Source organism: Mustela lutreola, chromosome 10 (genome assembly GCF_030435805.1).
Source record: "Mustela lutreola isolate mMusLut2 chromosome 10, mMusLut2.pri, whole genome shotgun sequence".
NCBI lineage: Eukaryota > Metazoa > Chordata > Mammalia > Carnivora > Mustelidae > Mustela > Mustela lutreola.
In genome coordinates, this window is record NC_081299.1 from 92950554 (window position 1) to 92978342 (window position 27789).

The 27789-nt window shown below is 36.7% G+C and overlaps 1 protein-coding gene across 2 annotated transcripts in view; it reads left to right on the forward strand.

The window, feature by feature from the left end:
- Positions 1-1424: 1424 nt before the first annotated feature.
- STXBP3 (syntaxin binding protein 3) overlaps positions 1425-27789 on the forward strand; it is a 62616-nt gene continuing 36251 nt past the window's right edge. For both annotated transcript variants that reach the window (XM_059135668.1, XM_059135667.1), the window contains exons 1-6: positions 1425-1581; positions 14855-14904; positions 15534-15615; positions 21092-21168; positions 22864-22942; positions 24261-24361. In XM_059135668.1, the coding sequence (XP_058991651.1) occupies positions 1533-1581; positions 14855-14904; positions 15534-15615; positions 21092-21168; positions 22864-22942; positions 24261-24361 (438 nt within the window). In that variant the 5' untranslated portion in view covers positions 1425-1532. The remainder of the gene's footprint in view (positions 1582-14854; positions 14905-15533; positions 15616-21091; positions 21169-22863; positions 22943-24260; positions 24362-27789) is intronic.

Genomic DNA, 27789 nt, shown 5'->3' on the forward strand with positions numbered 1-27789 from the left:
TACTGCCTTATCCTAGTCCCCACTCTACCACAAGCAGAGTATGTTTCCTTGTCTTTAAGGGTTGCTTTGAGGATCAATGAGATAATCCACTTACCATGATCCCTTGCATATAATAGCACTCAGTAAATATCAGTCACTGTTATTATGAGTATAGTAACTAACCATTTCCACTTTCCTATTAAGACTATCAGTTCTTGGGACGCCTGGGTGGCTCAGTTGGTTAAGCAGCTGCCTTTGGCTCAGGTCATGATCCCGGCGTCCTCGGATCGAGGCCCGCATCGGGCTCCTTGCTCGGCGGGGAGCATGCTTCTCCCTCTGCCTCTGCCTGCCATTCTGTCTGCCTGTGCTCGCTCTCTTCCCCCCCCCCCTCTCTGATAAATAAATAAAATCTTTAAAAAAAAAAAAAAGACTATCGGTTCTTTGCAAATCTGCAGGAAACTCTACTTCCTGACAATGTATATGATGGGCTCCTTGCTCGGCGGGGAGCATGCTTCTCCCTCTGCCTCTGCCTGCCATTCTGTCTGCCTGTGCTCGCTCTCTTCCCCCCCCCCTCTCTGATAAATAAATAAAATCTTAAAAAAAAAAAAAAAAAGACTATCGGTTCTTTGCAAATCTGCAGGAAACTCTACTTCCTGACAATGTATATGATTGCTATGTCACAGATGGGGTTCTCAGCAACTAAACTGATTTATTTTGTGATTGATTACTTTGATTTCATCTCCAAAGCACCCTCTCAGGAAATAGCTCTCTGCCAAAAATTTCTTTAAATTTCGTAACTGTCCGGAGAACACACACCCACGCGCAAAAGCAGGGGCAGCAGGACTCTATCCCAGAACCCTAAGATCATGACTTAAGCCTAAGGCAGAGGCTTAATCCACTGAGCCATCCAGCGTCCCAAGACATTCATTTTTTTTTTTTTCAATCAACTTTTGACTACCTTCAACATGCCAATAATGGAGGTCTCAAAGGAGATTTAAAATTCTTTGGAAGTGGGTTTTTCATTTATTTGAGTGCCCTGGAAGTCTTGCATAGTTAGGGACACACTGGAGGGGACCTCAGAGTTCTACACGATTATTACGTCCTTGAAAAATGAATAAAATAAGTAAGGGATAAATTTTCTATTTGGTACTTGAGCTGGCTATTGAGTGAAGTGTATTATGAATTGCTTCGCAAAGTGGAGACTTCTTTTGCAAAGAGAGGGAAGTACTTCTTCAACTACTGTATGCGTGAATTCGGAATTTCTTACATCGCCTTCTCTCTCAACCCACAGGAACGATTTTGCTTTTGACCTCAGAGGTCGACGCATTTCTGCTAATGGAACCTCCCGTTAGGGGGCGCACGACTGCCCCAGCCGATTCCACCCTCACTGCGCAGCCTCGGTCCAGGAGTGGGAGGGAATCCCCTTGCAGTCGCGCGTGGCGTCACCGGAGGGCGCGGCCAGTCAGTGGGGGCAGGGCCACAGAGCTGCTTTCGCCCTGGTAAAGTAGGTTGCAAACGGGAGGCGGAGGCTGCTCTTCTGCAGTGTTGGGAAGATGGCGCCGCCGGTGACGGAACGGGGGCTGAAGAGCGTCGTGTGGCAGAGTGAGTGCGGTGGGGCAGGGGCTAAGCGTGGGAAGGCCAGGAGGCCGCCACACTGTGCCTTGCTTTCCTGCCCCGGACCAGCAGTTTCTTAGGGAGCCGCCGCGGGCACTTGTTGCTTTGGGACCCGCGTCCCTGCTAGGACTTTTTCCTGCTTTCCTTCCCACCCCTATTTCTTGTCAGCACCAGAATGGGCGGGGTGGAGCGAGTGGCCTTCTCCCTCTCATGGGGCACCGCCTCGTCTCGGCCTCGCTTTGGCCCCGAAGCCTTGCCCTGGGTGAGCGGCCCCCAGCCTGGCTTTTTCTCGCGCGGCCCTTGTGCCTATCCTCGGCGGGGCTCCCAGCGCTCCTCTGCTCCCCCCGGAGCCCCGCCAGTCGGTGATGTCTCTCCACCCGGGACAATCTGCACTGTGTTTCTGTAACCCGCCCCTCCCCTTCTCCCCACACTTGATTCCAAAGACTGCTTATTCGGCATCTTCGTTTTAGTACCAAGCAGGGTTTTAGAACTACACTTTCCGGTCCTCTAAAAGAAAAACAAAACCTTTCTGTTAAATAGACCCTTCTTCCGTATTCCTAGAGGAGCCCACTTTCTAAAGAGTTCTGGAGAAGGAACAATTTGAATGATTAAATCTCGGAGCAAAAGCTGCACCTTCTCTCTCCACACGCTCTGGGCCACTCCCTGCTGTTCCGACTGTACTACTGCTTGTTAGGTACTGATGTTCTGTTCTTCTGCCTTATCATCTACGATTTCATAAAAAATCACTCCAAAGCTAGGTCTGACAGGTTAGAGAAGGAATGAAACCAGAAAACAGGAAGAACCATCATTGTTTGGCTTGTGAGTTCAAATTAATTATGGCCTAGTAGTGGAAAAGGAGTAACATCTAATTAGTATTTCTGACTCTGGTTTGTTAAGCAAAGGATAGACATGACTTAAAATTCTGGGAGTTACAGAGTTCCTTGTATAAAATTAAAACTCCAAATCAGTAACTGGCATATTGCTGAACATACTAGATACTTAAAACGACTGTATAAATAGAAGGGGGGAAATAAGTTATGATAACATGTTTTTTAAAATTTGATAATAATAGGGTTAGCATTCTGTTTTTTAAGATTTGCATGGGTGACTTAAGATTTGGTACTATTTTTCAATCACAGTGGTATGTAAGTACATATACATGAAAGTAGTAGTGAATTGCATTGTAAAAATAATTGCCAAGCTATGTAACATCAGCATTTATAAGAAAAAACAGTTAATGACAATAACATCCGTTTTGATAGTGTGGAAACTGGGCAAGAGGCAGAGTTTAGCGATAACAAAATTTCTGTCTAGTGCTGTTAACTTGAGGTTGCACCAGGATGTGAGATGGAGTGTAAGATAAGATGGGAGACTGAAAGGAAGGAAAGAAATGTCAGGGTTAAAAAACAGTTATTTGAATCTTTGTGTAAATAGAAACATAACTAAAAAACAAGATGACATTCATTCATCATATAGAGAGTAAAGTAGAAAGAGATAGAAGAGGGACTCTGAGTTCTGTTAGCAAAAGAGAATAGAGTCTGTAAGAAATGATGAAGGAATCTCCTAAGAGGTAGGAGAATACTAATCTTTTGGTTTTGCTAGATTGATCTAGCTAGATTTGCTAGTTGCATCATGGTAGAAAGCTAAATAACCTTCAAATTACCCAAAATGTAGGGAGAAGGAAACTAATATTTCTTGAACATTTATTCGGTGTCAGGCATTATTTTTTACATCTATGAAAATTTGGTAAGAATGATTATCTTTATTTCATAGATGTTGAAATACATACATATCTTCATAGATACTAAAATATTATCATAGTTGTATCATATTATCATAGCCGTATTATTCATAATAGCCAAAAAAATCAACCCAAATACCTATGGATTGATGAATAGATAAGTAATAAGCAGTATGTCCTACAATGAACTATTAATAAAAAGAAATGAACTACTGATAGATGGTACAGTATTGATGAATCTTGAAAAAGTTGTGCCAGTTGAAAGAAGCCATTCACAAATAACCACATATTGTATGACTCTGTTTACATTAAATGTCTAAAATTGGAGATAGAAAGTAGATTAGCAGTTGTGTACATCTGGGGGGAGGAGAAGATGGCGTGATTCAGGGATAATGGCTAAGGGGAGGGTTTCCTTTTGGAGTAATGAAAAGGTTATAAAATTGATTATGGTGGTGGATGCCCAACTCTGAATATACTGAAAGCTGTTTAATTGTACACCTTGGGTGAATTGTATGGTACGCAAATTATATCTCAATAAAGCTCTTTTTTAGAAACCTGATTGAGCTATTAAATATAGACTTAGTATTCATACCCAGATCCTTCTGGCTGCAGAGTTAACATGTCATGTGTCTGCGAATTTCTGTAGTGTTTAATTTAAACCTTAGTTCAGAGCCTTATCTCATGCCCAGTTTATTGCTGTAGCCCCGCCTCCTTACTAACACTCCAAGCTCTTGCTCATAGCCTAACTGGCCAATAGCTGCCAGAATAATTTTCTTGTTACAGTGCAGTGCTGTGACCATGCTGATCTTCTGTTTGAAGACTGGAGAGAGTCCCTCCAGTTGCCTAGAAATGATTTCAAATACTTAGTCTGCTTTTGAAGACTTATAACCTGACCTTAACCTACCTTATTTTCTACCTTTTCCTTGTATGATCTTGATGTTCAACTAGTCTATACTGTTGAGTCTTCTTGAAATCTTCTCCATCTTTATGCCAATTTCTGTTCAGAATGCTTCCCTTATGCCTGTTCTTCACCTGTCCAAATTTTAGCTAGCCTTCAAGTCTTGGCTCAAATGGGGCTACTATCTCCATAGTGGCTTCTTATTTTAACCCAGCCTCTTAAATTTCTGGAGCATTTGAAGTATCCTTCTCAAATGGCACTTTTCACTACTGCCTAATGTGTCTTGATAAGCTTTTTAAAGTTGGGTCCACTCTTGTGTCTTCTAGAGCTATAAATTCCAAACAGGCCCTAACAAAATGCAAATGCTTGTTAAAAGTAAATAGTAGATTATTTTTATAATTTTCTCCATTTTTTGCTACCCGAAGTCCCCCATTTGTTCAATTACTACTACTGAATTCCTGTGGGAATACAGCAGTAGAAGACAGAGACGTTCCCAGTCTTCTCAAAGCCTGCATTCAAGTAGGAAATAATAGAAAATAAAAATGTAAACAAGAAATAAACAACATTTCAGTTTGTGAGATATATATATAGGCTACTTTAGCTAGATGGATCTGGAAAGGTTTCTCTGAGTAGGTGACATTTGAGCTGAGACCAAAAACATGAGAAGGGATCGATCAGCTTTTAGGGACTGTCTTAAAAACACTTTTTTTTTTTTTTTTAAGATTTTTATTTATTTATTTGACACGAAAGAGAGAGATATCACAAGTAGGCTGAGAGAGAGAAGGGGAATTGGGCTCTCTGCTCTGCAGATGCAGTGCTCGATGCAGGGCCTAGGGCCCTGAGATAATGACCTGAGCTGAAGGCAGAGGCTTAATCCACTGAGCCACCCAGGTGCCCCTTAAAAACACTTTTTTAAAAAAAGCTTTACTATTTTGAGTGCAAAGGCTATATTTATTTGCAAAACTAATTTCCATACCTAAAATCAGCGTAAGTTTCTAGTGGTTGGTATTACTCAGTTGCCACTTTTTGCTATAGGAAAGCACTAGCAAAAAAAAATCACTGATAAAAGGTTTTAAATAAAAATATGATGAATCAACTTAAAAAATAAAGCAACAAAACAAAGCAAGTTCAAGCCACCTGTGGCGGTTTTTTTCCTCATTGCAGTCTTGTCTGTAAGTAGTAGTCTGATGTCTGTGATTCTTAGCACATGTTTTACAGGAAATGTTAAGAGAAAGTTGCTCTACAAAAATTACAGATAAAAGTAATCAGAATGTATTTAAGGCAGTCCTTTATATGTTTAATCATAAGCTTTTCCCCTTTTTCACATTTTCCTTCATTTTTAGTCCTTATATTAAAAAATGTGACTCATTTTTTTTTAATTTTTAATTTTTTTGTTAACATATAATGTATTATTAGCCCCAGGGGTACAGGTCTGTGAATTGCCAGGTGTGATTCATTTTTTTAAGTACCTAACATCAACATAGCATTTTCCATGCTATTTCATAGTCTTTACTATTAACATTTTTAAGTGTCTAAATACCTTGATGTGGCAAAAACAATTTTGGTAGCAAAAGATTGTCCCAGCCTCCCTCTCCAGATACAACTACTCTTAGGTTTCTTACAAATTCTTCTACAAGTTTTCTATTAAAATATAATCACATATAAAATATATTTTTGCTTTAATCAATTATTTTTGTTTTATGTATTTTTTCATTCTGGTCATTTTAACTTTATCTTGTCAAGCAAAATTTTATTTTAATTTCGGATATTTGCACAGTCATGTATTTTTTAAAATCAGTATTAATTGAGTATCTATGCTGCACACTATCTTAAGTGCATATATATCTTGGCTTCCTGGAATTCACAGTTCAGTGGGGGGTGATGGCACACAAGTAGCACGTGCTGTATTAGCAATGCAGAATGTTTCATGAAAGAACAGGAAAAAAGGAATCATTGCCCTTCTGGAAGTGGATCAAGGAGGCCTCCAGAGAGGAAGGGCAATTGAAATGTGGTAGGATTTTGCCAGACAGGGAAATCTGAGCCATGGCCCAATCCTTAAAGTACAGTTTTTATGGGAGAGGCAATAATTCCTTTTGAATATGGAGTATTTGTTGCAAGTAATAGGGTGATGAAGAGCAAAAGGTAGGTTGGACCTAAATAGTTTAGACATTAGGCAGTGAGGAATCATTAAAAAGGAAGGTTTTTTTTCCTCTTTCAGGTATCAGTCATCAGCAAAAAAAAAAATCAGTGTCTAGCATTTTTGAGATTCTGTTGGAACAATGCTGAAAGGAAGTTTTCTTGCTTCTGTTTTGAAGGAAAATAAGATTTCATTAAGCATATAGCTAAGTGTGCTAATGCTAAATTGACAGCTGAATGGATTTTTATCCATGTAACTGCCACCCGGATCAAGATACAAAATGCTTCCAAGTACCCCATAACTCTTCCCAGTCCAAATCCTACCCTCTTCTCCAGAATAACTATTATACTATTCTGACTTGTATTACCATTAAATAATTTTTGTAACAGTAGCTTTTTATTTTCACACCTTTATGTTTAAGAGAGAAACCCTCCGGGGCACCTGGGTGGCTCAGTGGGTTAAAGCCTCTCCCTTCAGCTCAGGTCATGATCCCAGGGTCCTGGAATCGAGCCCCGCATCGGGTTCTCTGCTCCGCAGTGAGCCTGCTTCCTCCTCTCTCTGCCTGCCTCTCTGCCTACTTGTGAGCTCTCTCTCTGTCAAATAAATAAATAAAATCTTTAAAAAAAAAAAGAAGAAACCTCCAGACCTTTTTATTAACATATAATGTATTATTAGCCCCAGGGGTACTTCTGTATTTTCTTTGCAGAAATACAGAATTCACTACGTCCCTGCCTAGAAATATTAGTGCTTTAATAGTTGCCTTTGTATACATTTAGTTGGTCTTAAAGTAGTCCTCAGTTTTCATATATTCTACTTTCTTACAATTTTTAAACAGTGTGCCTTAAGCCCTAATTGGTTTTTCCCATGTGCAGTTTAGTCTGTTCATTCAGCTGACTAATAATGAGTATTGCATTTGTTCTTGCCCTGGGCTCCTGGATTTACCTTTATAAAGATTCTTACCTGAGATGCCCAGGTAGCTCAGTCAGTTAAGCATGTGACTCTTGAACTCAGCTCAGGTTTTCATCTGAGGGACTCGAGTTTAAGCCCTGTTTTCGGCTCCATACTGGGCCTGGAGCCCACTTAAAAAAAAAAAAAGATTCTTACCTATTCACTAAATAACTTGGGCCACAGTTCAGCAGAATCTGTTGGAATCCTAATTGGGAATTAGTAACATGTATAAAAGTTTTTTGAGAATGTACATTTCTTTATGGTCCCACAAGTCTGCCTTTTGACTCTTTAATTTTTCAAACACATTGTCATTACGCATTACTTATAAAAGACTGGTTTATTATTTCTTCTCATTGGACTAAGAGTTGGGAAACTTGATTTTCATTCCAGATTATATTTAACTTTCAGAGCTTAAAGAATGAAGAGTTTGGACTTAAATGTTCTTTAAGATTTTTCAGCTTAAATTCTTTATGATTTTGTTTTTTAGATCTTCACTTTGTTATATTTTCTTTATTTCCATTTGCATTCCTTTTTGTTTTTTGTTTTTTGTTTTTTTGGTTTGTTTTTAAGATTTATTTTTTTGTGGTGCCTGGGTGGCTCAGTCATGAAGCATCTGCCTTTGGCTCAGGTCACGATCCGGGATAGAGCCCCCCATTGGGCTCCCTGCCTGGTGGGAAACCTGCTTCTCCCTCTCCCACTCCCCCTGCTTGTGTTCCCTCTCTTGCTGTGTCTCACTCTCTGTCCAAAAAAAAAAAAGATTTATTTATTTATTTATTTGTCAGAGAGAGAGAGAGAGAGAGAGGTAGTATGTGCACACAAGCAGGAGGAGCAAAAGGTAGGGAGAGAAGCAGGCTTCCCACTGAGCAGGGAACCCCATGTGGACTCTATCCTGACCCAGGATCATGACTTGAGCCAAAGGCAGACAGACGTTTAACTAACTGAGCCACCCAGCCATCCTGTCCACTTGGATTCCTCATAGTTTTCTCTTATCCCATAGTATTTCTTTTATGTTGTTTTGTTTACGTCATAAATATTTAATATTAGGTTTTCATTATTTAATGACATTTTACAAATCATTTGTGTCTTAAGGCGTTTTGCTCTGACATCTGCTTACCATGATTCTTTGCTCCTTGTTTATTTACTTAGGCATGATTTTAGTCCAACTTTAGCAAGTTAAAATGAATTCCATATGTATTAAAGATCTAAAGTATAAAATGTAAAACAGCGAAATGTGGAGAAAATATAGGCTAGCATGAGTTAGATTAAAAAAAAAAACAACAGTCGGGGAACCTGGGTGGCTCAGTGGGTTAAAGCCTCTGCCTTCAGCTCAGGTCATGATCCCGGGGTCGTGGGATGGAGCTCCACATCAGGCTCTGCTCAGCAAGGAGCCTGCTTCCTCCTCTCTCTCTCTGCCCGTCTCTCTCTACTTGTGATCTCTGTCAAATAATAAATAAAATCTTAAAAAAAAAAAAAAAACTATCTGGTAACCCACATCCCATTTAAAAAAAAAAACTTGATTAAGTAAAAATTGTAAATCCCTATATGTTAGAAGACACCAGCTAAACTATAGATTAGAAGAAAACACTATGCGTATGAAGAAAGGGTTAATATATAGAGTATCTGCAAATTGATAAGGAGAAGATAATGACTCAATAGAGCAATAAAGGATGTAAACAGGTGATTTGAAGGTTGGGATATTGATTTGATTGTTTTTAGTGGAAATGCAAATCAAGACCAGTTTCTTTCTTTGACCCATCAGACTGATAATCATGTTGTAATTGGGAAGCTTGCTGGTGGGAATGCGAATGGTTAAAAACTTTTGAGAAAGCATTTGGCAACATAGAGTAAAATAAGAGACACATATCTTTTGATGCCAACAGTCTCTTACAGAGCCTCACCTTCAGAAATAAAAATAATGGTGAATAAAGATATATGTATAGGGGTACCTGGGTGGTTCATTTGGTTAAGCATCTGACTTTGGCTCAGGTCATAATCTCAAGAGTTGTGGCATGGATCCCTGAGATGGACTCTGTGCTCACTGGGGAGTGTCCTTGTCTTTGTGCCCCTCTTCCCTCTAGTACATGTACTCTCTCTGCCTTCTCTCTCTCACTTAAATAGTCTTTTTTTTTTTTTTTTTAAGATTTTATTTATTTGAGAGAGAGCATGAGAAAAGAGAAAGAAGGAGTACACACCATGGGTAGGGGTAGAGGGAGAAGCAGACTCCCTGCCAAGCAGGGAGCCCAATGTGGGAGTCACTCCCACGACCCTAAAATCATGACCTGAGCTAAAGGCAGATGCTTAATCAACCGAGATGCCCTCAAATAAATAAAGTCTTTTATTTATTCATTCATTTATTTATTTATTTATTTATTTTTAAAAAGACTATTTATTTATTTATTTGACAGAGAGAGATCACAAGTAGGCAGAGAGGCAGGCAGAGAGAGAGAGAGAGAGAGAGGAGGAAGCAGGCTTCCTGCTGAGCAGAGAGCCCAATGCGGTACTCCATCCCAGGACCCTGAGATCATGACCTGAGCCAAAGGCAGCGGCTTAACCACTGAGCCATCCAGGCTCCCTAAATAAAGTCTTTTAAAAAAAGATATATGTATAAAGATCTTTATTGCAAATTATAGTGGCATAAATGAAACAGGATGACTACCTGTCATATAGGAGAATAGTTGAATAAATTATGGTGTTCCTGTAGTAAGGAATGTAATGTAGCTATCAAAAAGAAGTATTTGTATCTGTGTGTTTATATTCTGTATAAAGGGTATCTATAATGTATATTTAATGAAAACAAGCAAGTGACAGTAATGGATATATGTTGATTCCATTTTTGTAATAATCTGATTATTAGAGAAAAACCCTCATAGATATTAGAACAGGATGATAAATTGGAGTGGGAGGCAAAGAGACTGGCACTGTTACAGTGTTGGTCCAAGAAAGAAGGCCAAATGTGGCAAAGGAGATAGAAAACAGATGGAGAATATGAGAGAGATTCTGGAGATAGAATAAATAGGATTTAAGCTGGGGGAGAGTCATCTTACACTAGGATTCAGGTCTAGGAGAGTAGGCAGCAGATGATGCTGTTTATTGGTAAAGGGAAAGAGAAGGAACAGTTTTGGAGGGAAAAAGCAGTTTAGGTTTAGAACACAGGGTTAATTGAAAAGTTGTGGTATCTAGTGAGCAGGTGGAGATATATAGGTATAAATCACAGAAAAAGGAGCTGAATTTGAGATCTGGATTTAGATAAGAACAGATAAAGAGGGAAGGGTGCCTTTTCCAGGTCCATGTTGAGATTGTCTTTAGTACTGGTATTTTTCCCCTCTTATTTCCTTCTTTATGAATTACACATTGCTAGGCTTTTTGGTTTCCTTAAAAACTGTTATTCATAGATGATTTCCTATTTTCCAAACAAACCAGTTTCTTTTGTGTTGTCACCAGGTTTGTTAATAGTTTCTCTGTGATTTAAGAGAACTGTACAAGTATACCTTCCACATTGCTGATGCACACTAAATTAGCTCTAGTTTCATTTTTCCCTTCAAAGTTTTCATTTCCTCTTTGGTATTATATTTAAATATATCTCCTTTTATGTTTAGGAGAAAGAATGAGCAAAGCAGAGTGGTTGGCATTAATAAGTTGTTACTTGGGTAGCATTTGGACTGGTGGAAAATCAACTTAGAGAGTAGTCAGAGGCCACTTGCTAGAGGATGTTGAATAGTAAAATCTAAATTTTATTCTGTAGGCAGGAGTGAGCGCTTGAGAGAATTTCGAGGTAGGCTTTGATGTAAACAGAAAATTGTGCTTCAAGAAGATAACTGACAGCAGTGTGGAAAAAATGGATTGAACTGCCAAAGGGGTTGTAGGTAGAAAGCAGGACATTCAAGTAGGAGACTATTTTAGTAGTTCAGTGAGAGATGATGAGAATCAAGGCAATGTTGGGGTAGTGGCAGTCACCAGATAAAACAGTCAACACTGCCTTTTTATTGGATATGGGGGAACGGAAGAAATATCCAAAGACTATGACTAAGAAAATGCCAATGAAACCTCTTAGAAATGGAGAAGTCTTAGAAATAGAGAAGTTTTTAGGGAACTATAATTTCAGTTTGAGGTATATAGAAGCTTAAACCTATACTGCATAATTGAAGGATGAGATATAAGATATGAAGGGTAAGATATAAGATTTGTAGAAAATAGAAGGACTACTGGGGTTACAGGATATGGGGAGAACTTGGTCAAAGAGTACAAACTTACAGTGAGAAGATGAGTAAGTTCTGGGGATGTAATGCACAGTAGTGTAATTATAGAGAACAACACTGTATTATATACTTGAAAGTTGTTAAGGTAGATAGATCTTAAATGTTCTCACCTCCCAAAATAACTAAAAGGATGGTAATTATGTGAGGTGTTAGAGATGTTAAGTAACATTACAGTTGTAATTATATTACAGTATATGTGTATCAAGTCAACACATTGAGTATCTTAAAGTTGTCTTTTATGTCAGTTACATCCCAGTAATGTAGGGAAAAAAGTGAAGGGTGGGTGTGATAGATGAAACTTTTAAGAATTAATATGGTTTCTGAGGAAGAGAGTAGAGAAGCCAACTGAAGGAATTGAATCTTTGCAGTATATCCATATTTGGGGTGCTAGAGAAACGTATGTAAGGTCATATAATTTTCATTAGTATTTGGAGGAAATACCTTCTTAGTTCTGTAATGTTAGTTGATATGATTTCCTTTGATGTCCTTCCAAACATACCTTACCTATGATCCTATCACTTTTCATGGATGCCCCTAATTTCTAGTCCACAAAGCTAGTTATTTCTTTATTGTCTATTTTTAAGACGCTGACACTATCTAGGTATCTTTGGATTCCAAGGCAGCACTATCCAGTAGAAATAGAATGCAAGCCACATAAATAATTTAAAGTTTTCTAATAGCCACATTAAAGAAGAGTAGAGAAATTGATAAAGAGTATTTTAATAATAAATTTCTAAAATGTTATCATTTAAACTGTAAAAATTAAAAAATTAATGATATTTTCCTTTTTTTTTTAAATTTTTATTTATTTATTTGACAAAGATCACAAGCAGGCAGAGAGGCAGGCAGAGAGAGGAGAAGCAGGCTCCCCTCTGAGCAGAGAGCCTGATGCGTGGCTCAATCCCAGGACCTTGAGACCATGAGACCATGACCTGAGCCGAAGGCAGAGGCCCAACCCACCGAGCCACCCACGCGTCCCCCCATTTCTTTTTTAGTACTACGTCTTTGAAATCTGTTGTGTGTTTTATACTTCCAGGACATCCCAGTTAAGTGGCTAACCAAATTTTAAGTGCTCAATAGTGACATGTAACTAGTTGCAGTATAGAAACAGTGTAGTTTCTATGGTTCTAAAGATTATAATGAGATGAATTCTTCCAAGGGAACTCTTCAATCTGCTCCATCATAAATTCCATGAGCATTTGTTTCTTTGATTTTCAACTTAAGGTATATAGAAATAAAGCAGGCTTAGAAAGGGAAGTAGCATAATATTTTAGTGTCTGAACTCTGCCTGAGAAATCCTCATCTCTGCCTATAGAGTAGAGGAAATCAGTGCTTTAGGCTTAAACTAGCATTCAACATTCTAGGCTTTTGCCATTATTCTCACTTATTATTATAATCTTCCTAGCAAACATATCTAAGCACGTTAACTAGTATTCCTTAACACTTTCAAGCCTTCCCAATTACAGTAAAACCTTCCAGATCACACTTGTTATGATGAGATTTAGTAAATCCTTATTAAATATACCCTGCTTGAATATTTCTACAAGCATTAACTTAAATATAAATTAGAAAAGTTCAAATGAATTATATAAACATCTCATACCAGGAATTAGTGAAATTAGAAGTTACAATAATTTATAGTTTAATTCTATTTTATTTATTACATACCACTTTTTATTTTCAGAATTGAAAATCGGGCGCCTGGGTCACTCAGTTGGTTAAGCAACTGCCTTTGGCTAAGGTCATGATCCCGGAGTCCCGGGATTGAGTCCCTGCATTGAGCTCTCAACTCCACAAGTTTCTCCCTCTGACCTCCCCTCTCATGCTATCTCTCATTCACTGTCTGTCTCTCAAATAAATAAATAAAATCTTTTTTAAAAAATTGAAAATTAACAAAACATTAAATGTGGGGAATTGCTTATTATGACATGAACAATAGATATTTGTATGAATTGCCTATGTATTATTTAATATATAAGAAAAAAATTTTGTAAATCAGTGAACTAATTTAAAAAAATATATTTAGATTTTGAGTATCATTGAAAGGAACATGTAAATATTTATTGATTATAAATGAAGACTGAATATTTGTATCTAGTGCTGTAAATAAATTGTTGAAAATTGTAATGCAGTAAACCAGGAAGAAAAGTAACTAGTTTCAATTGTCAGATATAATTTAGCAATGGGATTTTCCTGTGAGTTTTGTTTTCATCTTATTTACTTGGGATTTAAGTAGAATAGGAGAAAGCAAATTAGTTAATAGTTTCAGAAATATTTTCGAGATATATTTACATACTGAAATATATTCTTAAGTATATTAGCCTTTCATAATACTATTCTTTTAAGATTTTATTTATTTATTTGAGAGAGAGAGAGAGAGAGAGGAGGGAGGTCAGCAAGAGAAGCAGACTCCCTGCCGAGCAGGGAGCCCAATGTGGGACTCGGTCCTGGGACTCAAGGATTGTGACTTGAGTCGCTTAACCAACTAAGCAACCCAGACACCCTTTCATAATATTTTTATTCTCAAAAGTTTAAAAACATATTACAGTTTAAATATAAGTAGGGGGCACCGGGGTGACTCAGTTGAGTGTTCCAATCTTTATTTTGGCTCAGGTCTGATCTGAATGTCATGGGATGGAGTCCCCAGTTGGGTTCCCCAGCTCAGGCATGGGGGAGTGAGGAAGTAGTCTGCTTGAGGTTCTCTTTTCCTCTGCCCCTCCCCCAATTGGGTATGAATGCGTACTGTCTCTCTAAAAATAAATTTATAAATGTTAGGTATTAACAATAATTGGATTTTGGGGCACCTGGGTGGCTCAGTGGGTTGAAGCCTCTGCCTTCAGCTCCTGTCATGATACCAGGGTCCTGGGATCGAGCCCCGCATCGGGCTCTCTGCTCAGCAGGGAGACTGCTTCCTCCTCTCTCTCTCTCTGCCTGTCTCTCTGCCTACTTGTGATCTCTGTCTGTCAAGTAAATAAATAAAATCTTTTTAAAAAAAATAATACTCTCTGCTCAGCGGAGAGCCTGCTTCCTCCTCTCTCTTTCTGCCTACTTGTGATCTCTCTCTCTGTCAAATAAATAAATAAAATCTTAAAAAATAATAATAATAATAATAATTGGGTTTTTACTTAGAATTTAACAAGTATTTCTACTTTTTATGTAGGTTAACAGATTTTCAATTGGATACTTTCCCAATGATTTTGATATAGTTGTTTTTGAGTAGTTACTCTATTACTCTTTTTCTAGCTGTTGATTAAGATTCATAAATTTTTTTTTTTTGGCAGAGATAAAAGCAACAGTGTTTGATGACTGCAAGAAAGAAGGCGAATGGAAGGTAAAATTTGCATATTTTGCCCTTTAATTGAGGACATCAATATACTGTCCTTATTATACTTCTGTAATGGTGTAGTCTGGAACTGTACTGATTGCGTTCAAATCCCAGCTTCACCACTTGATAGCTGTGACTTCTTGGATAAATTACTTGATCTCTCTGTTCCATGTTTATAAAATAGGGATAGTATTACCTCATGGTGTGGTTGTAAAGATTAATGAATTAATCCATGGCAAATGATTAGAATAAATAATTAGAATAAATATTAGAATAAATAATAATATTTATTATTCCAGAAGTGGAATTTTATAATTTTAAGAAAATTTGATGTTAAACACAAGATAAATTTAAGATGAACAAGTTATCAAAAATAAAACAAACAAGTTCTCTTCTTCAAAATGGAAATGTTCCTGTTTGCTTACTTATTATGATATTATATGTATGTATATTGAGAAAATAAATTTCCGGGTCATACAAGTTAAAAGGTGAGTTGAGATAATTTTGCCTGTTGTCCTAATATTTTCATTTTATGTAATATAAGGTCTATATTTGAGTGGGTTTAATGTATTCTGTGTTTTGTGAATTCTTGGCAATCAAGTCCTTATACTTTCTTAATTTATATTCATTTTAAGATCATGCTTTTAGATGACTTTACCACTAAGCTTTTGGCATCATGTTGTAAAATGACAGATCTTCTAGCAGAGGGTATAACTGGTAAGTGTTACCAATACTCATCTTCAAAACTTTATTTATTGTGATTGGGGAAGTTTGAAGTATTAATAAATTTTATTTAGTCATTGTGTTTCTGAGGGGGTTATGTTTTATTCACTGGACATTCTTTTCTCTGTGGATCTTCAGAATAACCCTTGGCACTCTGAAAAACAATCTGAGGGGTTTGAAGTGGCGGGGGGTGGGAGGTTGGGGTACCAGGTGGTGGGTATTATAGAGGGCACAGATAGCATGGAGCACTGGGTGTGGTAAAAAAAATAATGAATACTGTTTTTCTGAAAATAAATAAATTAATTTAAAAAAAAAAGAAAATCCTACTGTGTAAGCCTTAGCCTATAGTACTCAGTGTGTCTGGGAACTATGCCATATTGTATAGAAAATAATCCCTTTTTTGCAAATGGTTTTAACACAAAGTAGAGAAAAGGTGAGGAAGAAGAAAAATTCAGAAATTAATTCAAGAAATGACATGTACAAACTGAAAGTTTAACTAAATCTCCATGCTTTTATCACTTACATTTTCTGAGAGGCAGAGATCCATTCAATGCAGCTCTCCTTCTAGAACTGTTGGCATATTCGTGTCCCTGTTACTCTGCTAATAATATTCTCCCTAGGACCCATTATGACTCCACTCCCTTCATACTTTCTTAGCTCCATGCCCTGCTCTCCTGAGTGCTGCCTTTACATGAAGTTTGAACCTTATCTACAATATACTTTTATTCTTTTGCCTTAGTCTCTTTCTGCATTATTAATATTTTCTTCTTTTCTTTTCCCTTTGCAGTCTAGTGAAAAATGTAAAGTTCAATGCCACATGAAGCTTTAGAAAACAACTTTCTAGAACTATTACTCATGACATGACAGTTAGCTTTTAACCATGGATCTTATGCAAGGACTAATATACACAGGAAGAAACCAATAAGATATGGTTTCACTTATTTGTGGAGCATAACAAATAGCACGGAGGACATGGGGAGTTAGAGAAGGGAAGGGAGTTGGGGGAAATTGGAAGGGGAGGTGAACCATGAGAGACTATGGACTCTGAAAAACAATCTGAGGGTTTTGAAGGGGCGGAGGGTGGGAGGTCGGGGTACCAGGTGGTGGGTATTATAGAGGGCACAGATTGCATGGAGCACTGGATGTGGTGCAAAAATAATGAATACTGTTATGCTGAAAATAAATTAAAAAAAAAAAAGAAAAAAAGAGTAACCCTTGGAAGTTTTCTTTAGCTGAGACTATAATTCAGTGCCCTGATCAAAACTAAGTCAGTTGCCTTGTTGAGTTTGTTACTGAAATTTTTAACTGTTATATATTTGATAATGGTTTTGTATGATCCATGACAACCCTTTAAAGAGATTTTAAATATCCTCACTGGTAATGAGGAAACTGAGGCTCAAAGTTTAATATAGGGGTGCCTGGGTGGCTCAGTTCATTAAGTATTTGCCTTTAGCTCAGGTCATGATCCCAGGGTTCTGGGATCGAGCCCTCTTTCGGGTTCCCTGCCCAGCAGGAAGTCTGCTTCTCCCTCGCCCCTCTGTATGTGCTTGCTCTTTCTAGCTCTCACTCTCAAATAAATAAAATTTTTTAAAAAGTCAAATATAATTATTTTATATTTTGGAATTTAATGTAGAATGTGTACCCTCTGTCACTGCTACTTGTGAGGTTCAAATGTACACCAGTATTTTCTATTTTTTTTTAAATTTATTTATTTATTTGACAGAGGGAGATCACAGGTAGGCAGAGAGAGAGGGGAAGCAGGCTCCTCACTGAGCAGAGACCCCGATGTGGGACTGGATCCCAGGACCCTGAGATCATGACCTGAGCTGAAGGCCAAGGCTTAACCCACTGAGTCACCCACATGCCCCTACACCAGTATTTTCAAGAAAACCTGAGCATTGTATACAGCGGGAGGATTATCTGAAAGTTTTTATAATGTTTATTTTGATATTTATATGTCAGATATTTAACATAAAATATTTTATTATTGATTATATATTTGTAATATCTAATTTGTAATATATATTTGTTTGTCTTTATGGTATTTATGGTCTTCTCAGTGGATTAAAGCCTTGATTTTTCTACTGTTGGACAAATGTAATATTGATTAAGCCACGAAGTTTTTTAAGTTTCCAGAGGTCATTTTGATTTGCGACTAGAGTGAGAAGCATTTGTTAATGTGAATAAAAGCTGTGAAGCTACAGAACAGTTTTGCACTGTAAGGTTTTATTGAATTTTTGTAGACCATTGTTCTTACTGTATGTTCAGTGTTCATAGATACTCTTCAAGGAAAAGATTCTGTTGCCAAGTAAGTTTGGGACTTTCCAGAGGTTTTTTTAATATGCTATCAAATATGTGGATTCCCCTGGGTTTAGGTGTAGTACTCAGTTTTTTAATAATTTGACCACAGAATGCTTTTTTTTTTTATTTTTTATTTTTTTTTAAAGATTTTATTTATTTATTTGACAGACAGAAATCACAAGTAGGCAGAGAGGCAGGCAGAGAGAGAGAGGAGGAAGCAGGCTCCCTGCTGAGCAGAGAGCCCGACGTGGGACTCGATCCCAGGACCCTGAGATCATGACCTGAGCCGAAGGCAGCGGCTTAACCCACTGAGCCACCCAGGCGCCCCATGCTTTTTTTTTTTTTTTTTTTTTTGAGAAGCATTTCATAAGGACTGTTTATCATGGAGCACATTGCTTCCTTATATCCTCTGCTGTCACCTCGGTTTGCTCTGGTTTAATCATCATAATATCTACCAACTTGAACTTGCACAGTCCTTTTGAGTCCCACGTGGGCTCTCAAATTGAGATTCCCTCAATTAGACTTGGCATTGCAGGTTCAGTGATCATACTTTCTGTCATCATTCAGGTCATTTCATTAAAATATTCAGTAGTGTCTTAGAAGTTTTAAAAAATTGATGAGAAAAAATGAATGTAGGATGCTACGTCAATGAAGAGTAAAGCTAAGTCGAATCCTTAAAAAATAAAGTAAAGCTAAGTAAAATCCTTTAAAAATCCTTAAAAATAGACTGGGAGTTAGATTATTCCTTGTCACTGTTATAGGAATTCCCTGGTGGTCTAGTGGTTAGGATTCGGCGCTCTCTCCTTGTCACTATTATAGGAATAATTATAAAGATCCTTTTAAAAAATCTCTTAATAGATACCCATTTTCCAGGAATTAAAGAAGTGGCACTTTGTGCTATTAATAACGAGATATTTAAGAGTATTTTCAAAGTCTTTTCTAAATCATATCATAGTATTTTCACATTTTAACATGTATATTACTCACCAAACATAATATATGCAGCATAAGATGACTGTAAGACACTTCATTTTGAGGGTTAAGCAATAAAAAGTTTATAAGATTTAACCTTGGTCTCTTTTTTTCTTTTAAGATTTATTTATTTGAGAGAGAGAAAGAGCACAAGCAGGAGGGACAAAGGGAAAGAGAGGGAGAATCTGAAGCAGACTCAATGTGAAACCAGTTTTAGGGCCTGATCTCACGACCCCAAGTTCACTACCCGAGCTGAAACCAACAGTTGGTTGCTTAACTGACTGTGCCACCCAGGCACCCCAACCTTAATCTTTTTTTTTTCTTTTTAAGATTTTTTATTTATTTAACAGAGAGACCGATAGAGAGGCAGGCAGAAGGAGAGGGGGAAGGAGGCTCCCTGCTGAGCAGAGAGCCTGATTCGGGGCTTGATCCCAGGACCCTGAGACCATGACCTGAGCCAAAGGCAGAGGCTTAACCCACTGAGCTACCCAGGTGCCCCACTAACCTTAATCTTTTAAAGTTGAAATTACAGTTGTTGGGATTGGAGATAAAACTAAATACACCCTTGGAAACCTTATTTGACATCCTAATAGAAGCTATGATAAACCTATACTTTACTAGTATAAATGTAGGGAGGAAAAAGATCAATCACCAAATTTATCAGAGAAGTCCCCAAAGTAGCCTCCCTATCAGAGTAATCTCCCTGTCAGAGTAATCTATCTTTTTTTATTTCTTCCTTTCTTTTTTATAAGACTTTATTTATTTATTTATAAGATTTTATTTATTTGTCAGAGAGAGAGCACAAGCAGGGTGAGCAGCAGGCAGAGGGAGAAGCAGACTTCCCGCTGAGCAGGGCACCTATTGCAGGACTCCATCCCAAGACCCTGGGATCATGACCTGAGCCAAAGGCAGACGTTTAACAGACTAAGCCACCCAGGCGTACCTATTTATTTTATTTAGAGAGAATGTGCTTGCATACAAGTTGGAGGTGGCAGAAGGAGAGAGAGTCTCAAGCATACCCCCCACTGAGCATGGAGCCCCACACAGGGCTTGATCCCATAACCCTGAGATCATGACCTAAGGCAAAATCAAGAGTTGGATGCTCAACTGACTTAGCCACCCAGGTGCCCCAAGTTTAATCTTTTTAATTCTTTCTGGGACTCTTGACAGCTTTAGTCTAAAAAGATGGTTCTCTTGATTTGTGGAATGATACTTCAGTTTTTTGTTTTTTGTTTTTTTAATATAGCTTTAACAGTTAATTTGACAATTTTGAGTTTCCTAGTTTTAAATTTTCATCGTTTCATATAAGTTAATTTTATGAACCTCTTAATTTCAATAATAAAACTATAATTGAGTAAATTTTGATATTTCATTATTAAAAATACTTTATCAGTATTGCATAGTTTTAAAAGAATAAGTTAATTAGGAGTTTATTTGAAGAATATTAGTAGTTAAAACTTGGATTCTGGAGTCAAACAGATCTGGGTTGGAATCTTACCTGTTCTACTTTCTAGCTGTGTAACTTCGACAAGTTATTTAACAACTTCAAGCCTCAGTTTCCTCATTTGTAAAATAATTAACTTAAAGGTTTGTTATATAAAACTTACTATAAGGTTTAACAGATAATTCATGTTAAGTGCTTAACCAAATATCTGGTATCATATTGCTATTATAGTAAAATATTTTTAAAAAGGAATACATATTTTAATTTTTACTGTATTTTTCTCGCTTGCTTCATGGCATGTTGCTTCCTTATGCCGGTAGACCCAACTATGAAATAGCTGCTTTATCTTTTTTTTCCTCATGATGAGCACTTAGACCTGAGTTTCATTTTAGGGAAGGTACATTTTGGTACTTTTTTAAAAGATTTTATTTCTTTTTTTATTTTAGAGAGGGGGTACAAGTGGCAGAGCAAAAGGGAGAGGGACAAGCAGACTCTGTGCTGAGCATGGAGCCTTAAGTGGGGCTCAATCCCCAGATCCTGAGATCATGACCTGAGCCAAAATCAAAAGTTGGACGCCTAACTGACTGAGTCAATCCCTACATTTTGGGGATTTTTTGATTTATCAGATGGAGGCAAAGAAAATGTTAAACCCAGTATATGTGAATGTGTTTCCCTATTAGAAATAAGAAGTAAAGCTTATTTTAAAATTGTTTCCATTGTTTGGTTTTATAAAATTACTTTTTTTTTTATTAGTTGTGGAGAATATTTATAAGAATCGAGAACCTGTCAGACAAATGAAAGCTCTTTATTTTCTCTCTCCAACATCAAAGGTGAGTATTTTGAATCTTTTTTTTTTTTAAAGATTTTATTTATTTATTTGACAGAGATCACAAGTAGGCAGAGAGGCAGGCAGAGAGAGAGGAGGAAGCAGGCTCCCTGCTGAGCAGAGAGCCTGAGCGGAGCTCGATCCCAGGACCCTGGGATTATGATCTGAGCCGAAGGCAGAGGCTTTAACCCACTGAGCCACCCAGGCACCCAGTATTTTGAATCTTTAAAAGTTATGTTCATCATTTACCATTGACCTCATTTTCTCATAGAAAATTCAAATGAAACATTCTTTATTAGAAAAATAGTGCCATAAACTAGTTTGCTTAGGAAAAGTTTTTCTATGTTAGAAAATTGTTTCATTTGCACTCTTCTCAATGAGAATATATATAAGTGAAAGAATTCCCTCCCCTCCCCCCATATATGGAAGCAGAATTTAATTGTATAAAACAGTAGCGTTTCTTTGAGTAATTTGTTACTCAGTGATGTTCCTGTACAGTCATATTTTTGGGGATGACAGAAATGTACATAAAAGAAACAATCTTGGATTAATCCTTTATCTTAGTGACTTCTTTATGGCATACATTTATTTATACATATGCACACATGTATTTATGCATATAATCATGTATGTAAATAAATTTTTTATGTCAAAGGAATATTTCAGTTTATGATCAGTGATTGAGCTCATACCTAAAGCCAAACTTTTATTTTTTTTTTAAAGATTTATTTTATTTATTTATTTATTTTTTTATTTATTTGTCAGAGAGAGAGAGAGCGTGAACAAGGCAGACAGAATGGCAGGCAGAGGCAGAGGGAGAAGCAGACTCCCTGCCGAGCAAGGAGCCTGATGTGGGACTCGATCCCAGGACGCTGGGATCATGACCTGAGCCGAAGGCAGCTGCTTAACCAACTGAACCACCAGGCGTCCCAAAATTTGAATTAGTAGCCTAGAAGGTCAAAATGGAACATCTCAAAGCAGAAAAAAAAGAAGTCATGGAAATTATGGGGGAAAGATAAGAGGCTTGCTGTATAGAGCCATGAGATCTAACAGAAGTAGTTTTAGGACTTCCAGAAGGAGATAACGGAATAGATGGAGGAGAGAGCATTAAATTCTAAATTCTTCATTTTTGCTGCCAAACCATTGTATCTTTAAAACTACCAACACTAAAAAAATTAAATAAATAAGTAAAATTATCAGCACTGAGGCATGTAAGAACTACCAGATTGTATTACCTGCCATTCCTTCTCCTTGCAGTCATTTCCCAACCTCTGGGTCTTTCATTATCCCTTGACAGTTTTACGCCTAGCTCACTGTTAACTCTCTTCAGCTCCTCTTCAATCATAGCCAGTGGCTTCATTATCCGGGTAGATAACCTTTCTAGTATATTCATTGGCTTCTCAACTCTTTGATTTGTTACCTTCTAATCTTATGTTTAGCTTCCCTGTCACTGAATTGTTCCTGGATCTTCTCATTGCTGAAACCTCTGTTCATAATGTATGACCTTACTACTTGGGTTTTTCACTATTACTGGCTAGACAAAATAGCATTTTTAAAAAAAGTCAGTTTATAAAGTAAACTTTTGGAAAGTTAAGATTTTGTTTTATTATAAAAAAGAATAATCTTGGTTATTTCAAACACCTAGCATATTTAAATTAGTATTTGATTATATGTATATTAACATCTAACCTTTTTTAAGTCTGTAGACTGTTTTTTACGTGATTTTGCAAGTAAATCTGAGAACAAATACAAAGCAGCATATATATACTTCACTGACTGTAAGTAGCTTTGTAGAAGTATTATTTCATTGTTTAAAATCTATCAATTATTAGTTATTTCTTATAATACTATTATAGTACTATGATTTTCTATTTATTGCTTATTCTAATTAGGTTAGAAAGAATCTAAAGATATAAGATCATATTCTAACTCATTTAAGGTGATAGAAAATTAAATTCTGAATTAGCCATGTTTTGCTGGTATACAGTGGTAGGGGGTTGGTGGTGAAGGCTGTCCCTCAAATTTTATGCTGATGATAGGATAAATTTTTTTTAATTAAAGTTTTAATTGGGTATTTGATTATATAATAAAAAATAAGACCCTTTGGGAGAGTACGAAGAAATTGCCATCTGTTTGGCAAATATTAATGGAGAGAATCTGTTACATTTCTCTTACCATACCATATGTTCAAATAGAAAGCAGCTAAAGTAAAGAATCACAGAGAAGTCTAGAAACACATATAATTCTGCTTTATGTTATACCTTACATAATAAAACTGCAAAATGAAATTGCCATTCATCTAAGTGCAGCCTTGGTCTGTGCTATTAGAGATTCATCATTTTAAATAGTATATTGTTTTTCCTGTAAGTTATTATTTATTTCATGCCTGTAGTAGTTTATATTTTAAAAGTATCATGCCATACTATTTATCTTTTAAATAATTTTATTATATAGAAATTCGTGTTTATGGAATTGATAAAATTTAATGAATGTGAAGCCTCTTAACTTAAGGAAACTTAAGGCTAAAGAATATAATGTTAAAAGACTCTAGAACCCAGTGGTTATGTTCCAACCTAGATTAAAGGTGGTTTTGGAAGGAATAGACTCTAAGGTCCAGAATTTATTAGTCTTAGGATTTCCTGACATTAGAGAAGTTCTTCTAATACATACAAGGAAAAAAATTAACAATTTGTGTGGTATGGTTGCATTTAGTGGCAGATTTAGAAAAGTAGTATAAATTCCTAACAAGTTCTGAAAGTCCTGTAAAAGTTTATTAAGTCATGGGTTTGGACCTGATTTTCTGTCCTGATAATTTTAGTTTACTGCGTAAACATCAGTTTAAGGAAATAATCTTAGCTTATGGTGCCTATGAATGGAGAAAATGGAATTTCTATTACAGCCCTCTTGGCTAGAATATCTGCTCTGTAAAGGGAAGAAGAATATTTGCATATTATCTCATCCTCTTAGTAAATTACTTTGTAAAAGTCACTAATTTATATGTAAAAAATAAATATTCTTGGATGTTTAAATGATTTATTCAAAAGAATAAAAATTTAGATGGAGTTACATGTTTTGATTTTTCTTCCTCTCTCTCAGTTTGCCCTGATAGTCTCTTTAACAAAATTAAAGCTTCTTGTTCCAAGTCAATAAGAAGATGTAAAGAAATAAATATTTCCTTCATTCCACTCGAGTCTCAGGTACTTTCTCTTTTTATTTTTAATTTTAGTTCATAATAGATTTTAGTATGTGTATTTGGTGATTTTGAACAATCCACAAATAATCATTTCTCATGATAAGGGAAAGGATATGAGCATAAATTGGAAGAGAACATGAAAGTGGAGCTTAAATTTCATGGCTGTTGCTAAGTGCTGTGTATGTCAAGTTTTACAGCACTGTTAGATTATGAAATCAAAAGATTTTGAGCAGTCTTTTGACTGCTTTTGAGCAGTCTTTCTTTTGACTCAAAAGAAATCGTTTTAGCTTCTGTGACCATTTGTGATATTAAAACAAATGTTCATCAATAAATATTTTCTATAACATTATAGAGGTTATCTTAATTTATGAAATTTTTAACTTTTAAAGTTCATTTTGACATTGGAATAGTTATAAGCCTTCAATTAATAATAATAATGGTGATAGGAAATACCTACATCGTATTCTCCATGTGCCAGACTCTTTCCTGTTTTCAATAAATATATTCATGTAAATTCTCATAATAGTTCTATGAATAGATAGTAATCCTATCTTCATTTTAAAGATGGGGAAATCAAAAAAGTTAAGTAGCTTGCTCCAAATCAAACAGCTAGTACATTGCTCAGCTCTGATGTGCTCTGTTCTCTGTATTTGGATTCTAGCATTTCATAGAATTGTAATAGCTCACTGTTGTTTGGAACTATAAGGTCAATATATTAAAAGACAGGAAGGTCCTAGAAAAGGGTTTTTTCCTTTAAGCTGTTGCTGTTTTGGGCAAAGAAAAATTAAAATCCAAATCATAAAATTTTAAGATACCTGTTTAACATTAGACTGTTTCCAAAGGTTACCTTAGACCTATTCCTTTGAATGTGATATGTAAGGTTAATGTAGGGTGAAATAGGCTTCCTAAATGATGTGGGATATAAATGGTAGTATGAGAAATATTACAAGCATATCCAGAGCATCTGCTGTACAAATGGTAAATATAGTTTTAGTCTCAGAATTCATTAAAATTCTGCAGTTGCTGTATTTGAAGGAGAGATTTGTGTAGCTTTCTAACCAATCTGATTGTTGATGGAAATAACTTGTCTTTGTCTATATAGAGAAATCTCATGAGAGTCTTCTTACTGGTCTTTGCAAAATGTTGTGATTATTTAAGGTCCTGTCTACTTTTTTATTCCCTTATCAAGTTTTGCCTTTATTTCCTTGATAAATATCTTCCGAGGGTTTACTTAGTAAATTTAACTGTTACGGAGAAATTATAGTGAAAATATTTTGAACTCTTGTTCATTTATGAGTGAAGGTATAAATTAAATACAACTAAGTGGTTTGAGCTATGAGTGTAGGCATATATGAACATTTATCAAGATCTTGTGCAATGGACATCATCTGCTAGATGCCAAGTGGTTTGCTCTACTGGGCATGGTATATGCCCTACACACACACAAGTGCTATAATAGAAATCCAAAGAATTTATACATCTTCAAAAAGATATCAATTAAGATTAGGTTTAACTGCATAGAATAGAAAAATTTACTTTCAGTAGCTTAAACAAGATAGAAATTTATTTTTTCCTAATGTAAAAGAAGTCAGGAAATGGGTTATGTATGGCTGGTATGCTGGCTCTACAGAATTGTCAAGGGCCTACTCTAGGCATGACCCTCATGGTCCAAGGTAACTGTAGAATCATTTTATCTTTATTTGAGGAAGCCGGGTGAAAGAGAGAAAAAAGGAAATATATAGATTTCATTTATGTCTTGTTGGCTAAAATTTAGTCATGTGGGTATACTTAAATGTATAAATGTAGTCTTTTATGTAGGCATATGTAGCTGCTTCCTCCAAAGAATTGGTATGGTTACTGAAAATTAAGGGAAGAGTGGTTTGGGGGGAGGCAGCTCACAGTCTACCACAAGAAAAGAGAGATTAATTCATACTAGGAGAATGAGAAAATATTTAATGAATGGATAGAATTTCATAAGGTAGTAATGAAGAGGGAAAGAAGAGGAAAGTGAAAATAGCCTGAATGCAAAGATACAGAAGCAGAAAAGTGCAGGGAAACAGCAGTAGTACAGATTATAAGGAGTGAAGATACAATAGATAAGTCTATCTCTAAGGTAGGTTGGGACTGTGTTGTAGGAGGCTCCAGGTCCCACCAAGAATAGTGGTGGAAAATGCACTGATACAGAAGACCATGGAACTCCTCCTAATGTCTTTAAGGAAAAGTACAAGTCAGGAAATCACTGAGGAGAGATTGTCAAAATCAGGTATGATAGTGCTCCAAAGAAAAGCTGGATGTTAAGCACATTTAGAGGTTGCATGGAGAGGAAGGAGGTTGATTCACTCTTGAATTTGAGTCAGAGATTAAAGAAACCTCTCTCTTTCCCTCTCAGAGGGTTTAAGATAATTAGTGCTATCACATACACATTAAAGCAGTTAGATGGAAAGCATTCAATAATATAGGGGAGTTTCATTACAGTGGACCTTAGGGAGTACAAAGAATCTGGTGTAGTTAGTATAGAGGGTACTAGAGTGTGTCTACGTAGAAATAGAGCTAAGCCAGTTATAGATTAGCAAGAAAAATAGATGGAGATGGAGAAAGTATTTTTTAATTTTTTTTTAAGATTTTATTTATTTATTTGACAGAGATCACAAGTAGGCAGAGAGGCAGGCAGAGAGAGAGGAGGAAGCAGGCTCCCCGCCAAGCAGAGAGCCCGATGTGGAACTCCATCCCAGGACCCTGGGATCACGACCTGAGCCGAAGGCAGAGGCTCTAACCTGCTGAGCCACCCAGGCACCCTGAGAAAGTCTTTATTTAAGGAGCTGATTATGGGTCATAAAGTTGAAGAAAGTATTTGGTAATAGTTTAAAGGAACATGTAATGGTGGTGATGGAAAGTGGAGAAGAGGAAAAGGAAGAAAATGGAAAAAATTTGAGGGTAGAATGAAAACCAACTCCAAATTTCTCTTGGGTTCATTGGAATATTAGGTAGTTTAGATTAATTTAAACTGTGGTAACAGCTCCTTAAATCTCAGTATATTAACAACAACCAAGTTTATTTCTCATTCATGTTATTGTCCATTATGGTTTGCCTGGGGCTTTGCTCTGTATATCTTCATTCCAGCACTGAGGCTGAAGGAACAGCCCTTGTCTGGGACATAGCAGAGGGAAAAGAGAAATGGTGGAGTCACACAATGGCTTCCCCCACCCATGTATGCAGAATGACTTTTAAAGCTTTTGAGGGGGAGTAGCACATGTCACTTCTATTCACATTACAATGACCATAGCCAAGGCTGACTCCAGTGAGTGAGAGGCCCTTTAGGAAAGGGCAGTATTTTTTGTTAAGAATAGAGATAGAGAGGAGAGTTAAAGAGCAAGGGTGTTGGGGTGGGAGAGGGAGAGAATCTGAAGGAGGCTCTACACCCAGTGCAGAGCC